The 11821-nt window shown below is 36.1% G+C and overlaps 2 protein-coding genes across 2 annotated transcripts; one reads left to right on the top strand and one right to left on the bottom strand.

Moving 5' to 3' along the window:
- The first annotated feature begins 5187 nt into the window (after window positions 1-5187).
- On the top strand, window positions 5188-8427 carry akr1b1.1 (aldo-keto reductase family 1, member B1 (aldose reductase), tandem duplicate 1). The gene is made up of 10 exons (XM_079454586.1): window positions 5188-5385; window positions 5733-5900; window positions 6237-6353; window positions 6450-6527; window positions 6624-6746; window positions 6862-6968; window positions 7216-7297; window positions 7552-7635; window positions 7772-7854; window positions 7935-8427. Exons 1-10 carry the CDS (start codon window positions 5323-5325, stop codon window positions 7975-7977), a joined length of 948 nt encoding a protein of 315 aa, XP_079310712.1. The 5' UTR covers window positions 5188-5322; the 3' UTR covers window positions 7978-8427.
- On the bottom strand, window positions 8219-11796 carry akr1b1.2 (aldo-keto reductase family 1, member B1 (aldose reductase), tandem duplicate 2). Its single transcript, XM_079454587.1, has 10 exons — window positions 11601-11796; window positions 10838-11005; window positions 10618-10734; window positions 10390-10467; window positions 10174-10296; window positions 9707-9813; window positions 9501-9582; window positions 9333-9416; window positions 8944-9026; window positions 8219-8833 (listed from the first exon to the last, which is right to left on the bottom strand). Exons 1-10 carry the CDS (start codon window positions 11664-11666, stop codon window positions 8797-8799), a joined length of 945 nt encoding a protein of 314 aa, XP_079310713.1. The 5' UTR covers window positions 11667-11796; the 3' UTR covers window positions 8219-8796.
- Between the last annotated feature and the right edge of the window lie 25 nt (window positions 11797-11821).

Consider the following 11821-nt stretch of genomic DNA (forward strand, 5'->3'; position numbering starts at 1 on the left):
TTTTGGACGTCTTCTAGATTTCTCCATCTTTTTGTCCCTCTTAAGCTTAATTCAAATGTGTTTTATTACATTAAATTACTCTCTGAATGCAAAATATTTTTTCAAATATATATTTAACTTTTAATTTTATTTATATACATTTAGATTTAGTCCACTTGACCAATACTGCTCTCTGTGTAGTTTAAATATATCTTTTTATATTTTATCTATTTTTAAGAAATGATAGTTCTTCGCTCTCACCATTAAAATTGAACTAAGTATTTTCCTTATTGGCACCTTTACCATTAAGACTTCTGTGTTAACACCTCTGCACTTCTCATCCTTCAACAAAAGCCTCCATTACATTGTGACAGTTTCCGCACCAAAATGTGCCACCGAAACGGTTCCAGACTCTTTCATACCTTCAAAAGTACCAGATGTGACACAAAGGCATAAAGGTTTGGCTGACTTTCCCACTTTTTACTTTGCATCCTGCCTATCACCGTGGCTAGGCCAAGTATTGAACAGGTGTCTATGTATCAATGCGGGCCGGCATAAGGTTAAAGTTCTGAAATAAATATGTTTGGGCTATAAGGAAAATATTTTAAGATTTGTTAGAGGATTGTTTTTACAATTCAATGTCTTTAAAGTCTTTAAAGTGATAGTTCATCCAAAAAAAAATTATTCTGTAAATTTATTCTCTTGTCAATTCAAACCTTCAAATTTATAAATCATTTTTGGGTGAACTTCCTTTTATCCCAGTGGGAAATGATTCCTTGTGATATAGCCTCTTTAAATTCTCTTCACATATACTGTACAAACAGCAGTCTGACATAGTGTGTAGCGGCACTCAAAAAGCCTTCCATCTCACCTTAAAACAGAAATGCTGTTGATTTGAACAACAGTAGCACCTGTCTCTCTCTCTCTCTCTCCACATCTGAAGATGCCTCTGGTGGACTGTTGAAGGGAGTACTCCTGCTCTAATTGGTTCCAAGGCTGGAAGCTTGTCTCTAAGGGGGCAACAGAGCTCAAATTAGTTTGTGAGACCAGCTATTTCTGAATTTTCCATCTGAACATAGAAACCCGGACCACTAAAGTGACACAGCCAACAGCTGTGGAACACTTGGAAGACCAGCCCTGTCTGAGTGTTTGAAAGAGAAAGTCACATCATTAAAGCTTGAAATGGCAGAAGAACAAGCGGAGAAACTCATGTGGCATCGGTGAGAAACCTGAGATGTAAAAAAAGACCAAACTGAGTCTGAATTTCTGTTCTTTGTGAGTTTATAAAGTACTGACTGGGACTTCCATGAGGAACTCACTTCTTTAGGGATGATAGTGTGCAAAATCGTGTGTGGTATAAATACTGTTAGATGATGATATCACAAAAAAGTGCAAAATAAATGTACTTGGATATCATTCAACATTTGTGAGTAAAAGAACAATTTTCTTGGTAATTATAGAACTTTGAAAAGAGGCACACGATTCTCTTCCATTTCTAAACCTGACGGTACCTCTGCTTCCATTGCCAAAAGGTAGAAATATCCACAGGTTGCACACTTCAAAGAGAGCGAGAGCAACAGATAATAATATGGTAATTGTTTTACGCCTTCTAAAAAAACACAATTTATCAGTAGTTCTCGTCCTGGATCTGACTGTGACATGGCAACAAATCATAACAAGCACATTAATCTATTAAAGGTCTATTTATAGCCCTGCCGCTGTCTGGTGTCTGAGGGGAGGCAGGGAGCAGTTTGGGTGGTATGAAGTTAGCATTGAACGAATTTGTTCATTAAGCACAGCCAGTGCTCTTTATGCATGCACTGAAACTTTATCACGGTCTCAGAAGAGCTATTAAATATCTTAAGCCTACCGAACACACTAAAGTTACATTCACCTCGTGCAGACAACGGCCCCGTGAGATAAAATCTGATTGTGTATATTCATTCCCAATGTTTCTTTAGAATGAATAATGTCCTTAAAACTAGAAACACTGTTTGACCTAGTTTTAGTATTTAGAATGAATCCTCCTAAAAGCAAGTCTGTGAGATTTTCACAAAAAATGTGGATATTTACACTTACATACCGTCCCACACCTGTTTGATTAATGCTGGGATGATCTCCAAGCATATGAAACTAGGGCAGCAATCTATGTCACAGGCACCTGATGCTTCCCCCAGGAAGTGACTGGATGTGATTTATCACGTTGCTATTGATCGCCATATTGATGTTGTATTACACAAGGCCTTGTTGAACATGTTTAACAAATCAACATGTGACCAGGTCACATCAAATCTATTTTCTACTTGATCTTCATGTCATCTGGAATGAAGATCTTTGTTATTCTGTCTGCAGGTGTTTCATACGCACAACCACTGAATGTGTACATGTAATCCCTATTTTTAATATGCATAATCTGCTTTGATCTGATGATGTTTAATGAAGATCAAGGGTCATTTATTCTTGTTTCACCAACGTTACACAAAAGGACAGATGTCCTATGAAGATGTGAAGATGAGATGATGCTGTTTGGAACATCATGGAAATCACCAGGGTTTGCACATGTCTGGAGTGCTCTATATGCCAAATACTATTAAAGTCTAAACATATTTTTACAACTGAATTCATTTTATTTATAATTTTTTTTGTTTTAACTTCAAATTGTTGCTGATAATACAAACTAATAAAATAATGCTTTTTAATTAGAAAAAAGCACAGTTAGCATTTACCTAGAATAATTTTCCTCTTTTTAATATCCAAAAAATACAGAATCGGCCACAAATGTTCTTTCTAAAGCAAAGAAAAACAAAGACAAGGGCACAAATCGTGAGCTGTTCACACAAGACTTATCGCCCGGCTGCTGGAGGACTTGAGGCAGATGAGGAAATTTGTCCCAGTCAGGAGTTTAGGCCTTTGGAATTCAATCACCACCGGCTAATCTGGTTTATTTGGCTTGCATGGGTGCAAAGACAATTTTCAGCTAAAGGCATTAAAAGCTTTACTTCAGTCAGGTAATTGATTGTTTGAGGTGAGGGGGAAAATTAGATACCACAAATGGAGGAAGAAAAAAATACATTGCCCTTGTGTTTAATGAGGAGAAGACTTAGACCAAAGTTACGGTTAAGTGTCCAATTAAACCAAACAAAAGCTTATTTGGTCACATTTTATGCTTTTTCACTCCCCTTTTTAATTGTATGCATTATGCTCTTACAGACAACGGCTTGCCTATAATATACCTCTTCAAAACTCAACGTGAATTGATCGTTGGAGGAGGGAGTCATATTAAATGGACTAAAATGATTCCAGAAAGAATGGCCGAGATCTGTCCAAGTCAAGCTGAGAATAAAACTCCCTATGTTTCTACAACAAAGTAGTTTATATTCTGGTTTATACAATTTGCCTTATAAATGTCTCTAACCAGAAGCCTTAAGCTAAGAAAAAAATTATTGCTGGTAAGAACCATTACATTACAATTATTATTCCCCTAAAAACATATTGATTTTCACCTTCCCATTTCTGTTCGAATAAAAACTCATTAGAAAGTCATTAGAAAGTTGATGATTTGTACTGCAAATAGCATTAATCACAATCATTTACACCGTTAATATATAACCTGTAAATGTAAAGTTGCTGCAAAGTTTAATATTCCTCTAGGAAACTAACTTAGTCGAATCTTTAAAATCTGTGTGTGTCTCTTGCATTACCAAATGATTCTGTCCCTCCTGCTGAATGTGGAAGGTCAGTGCACAGCAGCTGAGCAGGCAGCAGTCTATCCCATCCCAGCTGGAAACACTTAGAAAGTGAATGGACTGAGGGACTCCAAACAACCTCCCACAATCATCTGCCCTTTGCTGCTTTGAGTTCTAATACAACTGTATTGATTTTATGTTTCTCTATGAGGAAATAAAACAAAGGACGGCAGGAATTTCATTTTCTGGTGTCCGCAACTGGCTGTCACGTTGCACCTTGTTGTGGCAACCATAGCAAGTGACAGAATTGGACCGACAATACTCACATATTTTAACCTTTATATTCATAATTTATTAGCTCTAAACATGCCCAGCTGTGATAAAGTTTAAATAAATAAAATATTTTATTTGACATTTTACTTTTTATCAAAGTAACACAATGATTTATATACAATTAAAAGCTTCCTTGCTTTGTTACTGAAAGCTGCTGGAGATGTGAAAAACTGCACTTGAAATCAGTGAAGAAAAAGCTCATTTTAATAACGTTGTGCTGCTGACATCTAGCGGACGGTACAGAATTTACACCGTACCATGAAACTGGATTCATGTACCACTATTCCAAATATAAACATTAACGTTTTTAGCATTTTATGTACGCGTGATAATTTAAAGTATTTGTCATTTTATTTTATAATATTTGTATCTCTTCTTAAAGTTAAAATAGCGTTATTTTTGCGTTATATACTTGTTATGACTAGGAAAGTTTAAAACTATCTAGACATTTAAATATTTACATAATATTTGCAATGAAATGTAAACACGAAGGAAAGAAAGGGGAAAAGGACATCTTAAGTGGTTGTCTGTTATTGTTTATATAAAACCAGGCAAGACAACGTGCCGTATTTTGAGACCTTGAATTCATAATAATCAACAAACAATCACTTCAAAGAAACAAAAGCGCGGTTTGGTTAAAATAAATAATTACCTTAACATTTGTAGAAAAATACAACTCGTCTACATGTTATACCATTAATAATGCTGTTAACACCTGTTCCTCCGAGACTACGTCTGAAATATAAAACAGATATTTGTGTGTTCGACACAGTATTTACAATGTATACATACATAGGCAAAGTATGAATAGTTTCCTACAATAAACCGTATTTTAAATAGACCGCTTTGTTTTAAAACTAGTTTTACCTTTTTTAAATTTGGCGGCATCTCAGGGGGATCCGACACGTAGCAGGAAATAAAGATTTAAAAAATAAAAGCCCCTGGCGCGCGCTCAATGAACGAACTTCAAATTTCTTCTTTATTAAATATATAAAACATTACGCGACACATTATATTGTTGTTATTAGTAGTAGTAGTTTACAGTCTCTATTTGCATACATTAGTTTCTTTATTTCCTAAAAATATACATCTCGTCCGAAAACAAATGGTTTGATGTTGGACCCATAGATAAATGGCTGGTTACAGAAACCTCTTACCCTCCCTTTTAAGGGATGGACTTAGACCTGGCATATCGAATCTAGATAAAACTCCCTGACTGGGCGGATTTCCCCAGTCTCAGTTATTCAGTAGACAGTTGTGCAGTGTGCAGACTAACAAGTGTTATAGATTGTATCTATTAAGTGCTTTAACCTAAATTGTAATAATGACGTTTGTAACTCTTAATAATGGAGCTAAAATGCCCCTTGTTGGCCTGGGAACCTGGAGGGTAAGATTCGCGTTTTTACAGAGCGTTTTCCTGTGCGCATTTTAAAAGAAACACAATTCAGTGCAATAAGGTTCCATAAGTCCATATTATTCTTTATTAATATGGTTTAACTATCTATATATTTTTGTATTATATACTATTTTTCGCTAATGTTTGTTGACATCTACTGAGCAATTATGTGTTAGTTGTTATTATCATTTGTCAGTTGACATAAATTGAAAATGCATTGAAAAAAATGTAGAAATAATTAATATGCATTTTTTAATTCTTTACTGGTTCATTGTTAGAGACTTACAGGCTTTTTGAAATGTATGCAAATGAGAATTAAAACAAAAACATTCCCTCAGTCTGAACCAGGAACGGTAACAGAGGCTGTGAAGGCAGCTATCCTCGCCGGCTATCGCCACATTGATGGGGCCCTTGTCTATGAAAATGAGACTGAAGTTGGAGCCGGTATAAATGATATGATTAACCAGGGGGTGGTGAAGAGAGAAGATATTTTCATAGTCAGCAAGGTAAATGCACGTTTTAATGTATAGATTTGATTATTTTCTGGGGCACATGACTAGAGATGTGGTCTCACTGATCTGGTCATGTGCTGTGGAATTTCACACAGCATTAAACCGAGTCACACTATAGTTTACAATGTATGTGTACAATGCATATCTTTGTTTGTGCGATAATCAACTGTTCATGCCTTTCGAGTTTATTATGCAATTGAACAAACTGGTGCATGCTATTTCATTATCACACTTGAAACATTTGTAATGGAAGTATATATATATATTTTTTTAAAGAACTGAAAGTTACATTTTACTAAATGCTAAATTGAATTTTGCATTTTTTTACAGCTGTGGTGTACATACCACGAGAAGCACTTGGTCAGAGCAGCGTGTGAAAAAACGCTAAGTGACCTAAAACTGGACTATGTTGATCTGTACCTAATGCATTTTCCAATGGGTGTTAAGGTCCATATTCATAACTGCTTGTACAACTGTTATAATAAATTATTATAAATAAGACCGGTATAGTAGTGTAAAAACCCCATGTATTTTAACTCGCAGCCTGGAAAAGATCTTTTCCCATGTGATGAGAATGGCCATGTTTATCCGGACAACAGCAACTTTCTGGAGACATGGGAGGTAATAAATAATAATTATTAATACAAGGTAATAAGACCCTGTCATTTAGGGTAATTTACAGGTTTGATACAACATTCATGCCGTTATTCAAAATAGGCAATGGAAGAATTGGTGGATGCTGGACTGGTTAAAGCCATTGGTATCTCCAACTTTAACCGAGATCAGATTGAGACAATCCTGAATAAACCAGGACTCAAGTACAAACCTGCCAACAATCAGGTATTGTGTTGTTTGAGTACATCTACTGAACGTAACCTCAAACAGGTTAAGACTTTCTGGTTTGTATATGCTAAAGTCATTTAATTCATCTGACACTGATGTTTTTCACGCCCAGATTGAGTGCCACCCATACCTGACTCAGGAAAAGCTTATTAACTACTGTCACTCTAAAGGCATTACTGTCACTGCATATAGTCCTCTGGGTTCCCCAACTAGACCATGGTAGGTACATTCAATAGCTAATAAAATGTTATAAAATAAGTTACCAAACAAACAACGTGGCAAACACGATTTGCTTTGGGTGAGGCACAGAATGTCCTAAAAAGCATGTTGTGTCACATACTCAATGTCACAGATTTGCTTATTTGATGAGTGAAAAGATTATTTAACAAATAAATATTTGTAACTTCAACTAGTCTATACATATAAATTGGTGCTGCATACTACATAAAGATTTGGCTTCCTATAGGGCAGAGCCGGATGAGCCGTCCCTCCTGCAGGAGCCAAAGATCAAGGCCATTGCAGATAAGTGCGGTAAAACCACAGCACAGGTAGGTGTAAACGCAATAAGGTATAGTAATAATAGGTGCAAACTAAGTAATAAGAGCTTTTTATTACTCAGGATATGCTTATGACAGTGTATTTGCTATAGTCATACGACAATATAACACTGATGAGAGTTAGAAAAAAAACCTTGCATTATATAAAACGGAGTCTAAGAGGTCCGTCATTTGCAATGTTTACTTTTAAAAATGATATCCTCCATCATACTGTTTGATATTTAAGAAGAGAATGTTCTTCACAGGTCCTAATTCGCTTTCACATGGAAAGAAACGTTGTGGTCATTCCCAAATCTATAACCCCTGAACGAATCAAAGAGAATTTCCAGGTATTTCGATTTATAATAAATAATGGACATTCAGGTTTTCTATGTGATGCACCAGCGCTTGAGTAAAAACATAGTTACATATGTTTGTATACGGTAAATACTTCTGTCAATAAATTATTTTATTTAATTGCTGCAGGTCTTTGATTTTAAACTAACCAAAGAGGACATGGATACTATCTTCAGTTTTAATAGAAATTGGAGGGCTTTTATGTTGGAATGGTGAGTGACTGTTATGCAGATCAAAAAAGTAACCATAAAGTATTAGCTTCCTTGGCTTATTTTTTCTTTAATTTCTTCAGGGCATCCAATCATAAGGATTATCCACTGAATGCAGAATGCTGAACCTGAATGATCAGGGTTTGGCACATCGGAACTGCAATGCGATTACAGATAACTCCTGAATTCCATTCTGGGACCACTGAAGTGCGTCAGTCTGTCTACAACACAGCAGAGATGACTGTGATAACTGATAGAAACTGTTGTTAGTATTTGTTCAACAGCCATTTGGGGGGCCAAACTCGATACTTGATATATGTGTAACTGGCCCATTCTTTAAATTCAAAAACAAACCAGAAAGCAGTTTGAAGCAGATAAGTTTAGTTTCAAAGCATCAATCGATACACAAAACAACACCTGCTCCTGCAAATAAACTGACAGTGTTTTTCTTATCATGTTTTGAAAAGGAGTGTTGCTTATATAAAAACCATTCCCTGAACCACCATAACTTGTTTGAAAAGAAACGTTGTTTCCATGCAAAGTTTGTATTTTTCAAATAAAACAAATTGACAAGTGAATTTGTTTCTTGATTATTTCTTTAATTCGTTTTTTGGTTCCGAGACATTTTATGGAAAAGCCATGCAAGCCTGTGCACTGTAACAGTTTCACATTTTCAATGCATTAACACAGACAAAGAAGACTGTAAAGTCTACAGTCGATGGTGGAGACATTTCAGATATAATTTATTCGTATAGCTGTCGCTATAACAAGTGCTTTGATTTGAGCAATTTAACACATCAAGAATGAAGGTTTACAATTTTTTCAGTAAAAGTCTGCTGCGTTTTGAAAGTAAAGAAAATGTTCACATTAAATCAAAGGCCAATGCAATAGTACCAGAAACACCAGAAATCAAACCACCAGCATTTTTGGCATGTTCTTTTTAAATTAAGCATTAAATGGGTAGTCTTTGTGCTTCAACCCCCTGCATGACACAATAAACCACATATAAGATAAGAAAGAAGATTACTATTAAAAAATGCAGTGTAAAAGATTTAGCTGTATATCCTTCTTTATATAGAAAAGCATACTCACCAATGCATTGGACAAACCCTGAAGTTCCTGTTAAAGCCCAAGATGGTCTTCATCTCCTCATCGCTCAGTTCAAAATCAAAGACCTGTGGATGTGGAACAATTCAACACCTTTTTTTTAATTGTATCCATAAAGAAAATCCCTAAGATAACAAGTAATCTTTTCCCACTTATTATTATTTATAATTATGTATCCAATTATTATTTATTTTCTTATCATTGGTGTTACTGTGCATGATATATCTGCACACATGAAAAAAATATCTTTAGAAAATCTTTTGACATGTGGGTGGGAGACGCTACCTAATGGATAAACTCCTAATGGATCAAATTGAGTACCACCCAATACTGTTGTACACAAATACATCAAATAACTAAGGAAATACTCTTACTTGAAAGTTCTCTTGAATCCGCTGAGGTGTAATAGACTTGGGGATGACAATCACATTCCTCTGCATGTGGAAGCGGATCAGGACCTGTACATAAATGTTAAGCAAACATGTCATGTATGGAGTAAATAACAATATCAAAAATTATAATGACCGTCTCAGTTACCATACCTGGGCGGTGGTCTTTTTGTGCTTCTCTGATATGGCTTTGATGTTTGGGTCTTCAAGCAGTGAGGGATCTTCTGGTTTGGCCCTAAGTTTATGAGAAGCGTAAATGTTATTCATGGCACCAATATGAAGTGATCTTATGCACTCTCACTTTACATGTTAAATAGATATTAAATGCTACAAATGTAAACAAAAAAAGGTTAGTCCACCATGGCCTGTCTGGTGATCCCAGAGGACTGTACGCAGTCACTGTAATGTTTTTTGACTGACAGTAGCTGATCAGTTTCTCCTGAGTCAGGTAAGGATGGCACTCGATCTAAAAAGAAATTTAGAATATTTATTTCCATATAATATTTTTTAGATAACAATAATATTTTCTATCCACCTTTCACAATATGCTGAAATGTGAACGTGTTTGCTTTAAAAGTAAAACCAAACTCATCTCATGATAAGCATTATGCCTGCAGACATTGTCCTAATGGCTTTTCAAGACCATAATCAGACAAAGAATGGTGTCTGTTCTTGAGAATCCACAGGAAATGAAATGGACAACTGCATTAAGTCGTTGCTTTGGGCGAAACACTCTTCATTGGATAGATACTGGCTGACCTTTCTGTTCATCAGTAATTGCAAGTCAAATGAAACCACACTGATGCCCTTCTAAGAGTATACTGACCTGATTGTTGGCAGGTGTGTACTTAAGTCCTGGTTTGTTTAGGATAGCTTCAATTTGCTCTCGATTGAAGTTAGAGATACCGATGGCCTTAACCAGCCCGGCATCCACTAACTCCTCCATGGCCTATATCACAAATATTATGCCAAAATCATTTCAGATAATAGCGAGAAATCTAACAAACAAATGCAGTATTCCTTATCGCTGATGACATCTTACCTCCCAGGTGTCCAAGAAATTGGTATCATCACTGATGGTTAACCCCTCGCTGTCCAGTGGAAATAGCTCTGTCCCGGCCTGTAAAGCAACAATAACATCCAAGATATCCATTAGAGGAACAGATGTTGCATTGAGAATGATCTTTGTCATTATTAAGAAAATGCATTGCCATTGGATTAGAGAATGTTCTCCAACACTGAATGACAAAATTACGACAAAATAAATCACCTTAAAGCCCATTGGCCAGTGAACCAGGTAAAGATCCAGGTAGTCCAACTTCAGGTCACTTAAAGTCTTCTGACAGGCACCCTTTACTAGGGACTTGTCATGAAAGGTGCACCAAAGCTGTCCAAACAAAAGTACATGCAATTATAACAGCTACACTTTTCACAATATTGAATCAACTTAACAAATTTCCTGAAAGAAATAGTGATGCAATCTGACAAACCTTGCTGACCACAAACAGCTCTTCTCTTTTAACCACTCCTTCTTTTATCATAGCCTGAATTCCCTCTCCGACCTCAGCTTCGTTTTGGTACACCATGGCCCCATCGATGTGTCTGTAGCCTGCAGCAATGGCTGCTTTAACAGCTTCTGCCACTTTACCCGGAGGAGACTAAAACAGAACAGTTTTCATGAGCAAAATCCCTGAAATACCTTAGAGTCAGAAAAAGAACTAATGTTCACTATTTATTTGCCATTTTTATGTATATATTCATATAATGACATTTATGTCAAGTGTTTCACTGAAGTTACTAGTACCAACCTAATTCAAGCATTTGTGAACAAAGTTCTTGTCCTTCGGCTTAGGGACCTCTGCTTATCTAATCTAACTTTTATCTAATAAAAGTCTTATTGAAATTGTTATTTTTGCATCCATGTTTCCTAATGCAAACATTTCAATTGGTCATTCCAGTTTATTTTATTTTACTGTAAAGTCATTATAATCACTTCGTTCAAACCAAACATCCTAAATAACAACTTTTAATTGAATCTTTTAAACTGTTTCTCCAAACTAATGCGAATCATTTCATCATTTAAAGCGATCTGACTATGCGTCATATATTATTATTTATGTATGGTTTGTTTTGCTTATTAAGAGCGAGCTTCTCAATGCAACGAGCAGTCGAGCAGGCACCGATTGTGCGTTTATGTAACGTAATGTGATCCCTTTTTGCAACAAATGTAAGGAAAACTACGTCAAACCCTACCTTCCACGTGCCCAGACCAACGATGGGCATATTTATCCCGGTGTTAAGCTTCACGGAGGTTTCCATGGTGAACGAGTTAAGATAAGTTGGTTTAACTTTAACAGAAATGTTTAAAGTCCAACCGCCAATGCGCCGCAGAGCTGAACGAGCTCGGTGTCGATTGCTCTGGACTGAACGTGCCAAGTAACGTGACGTAAGACGTGCGCGGTTCCAACGTCACT

This window comes from Barbatula barbatula (genome assembly GCF_947034865.1).
Source record: "Barbatula barbatula genome assembly, chromosome: 4".
Lineage (NCBI taxonomy): Eukaryota > Metazoa > Chordata > Actinopteri > Cypriniformes > Nemacheilidae > Barbatula > Barbatula barbatula.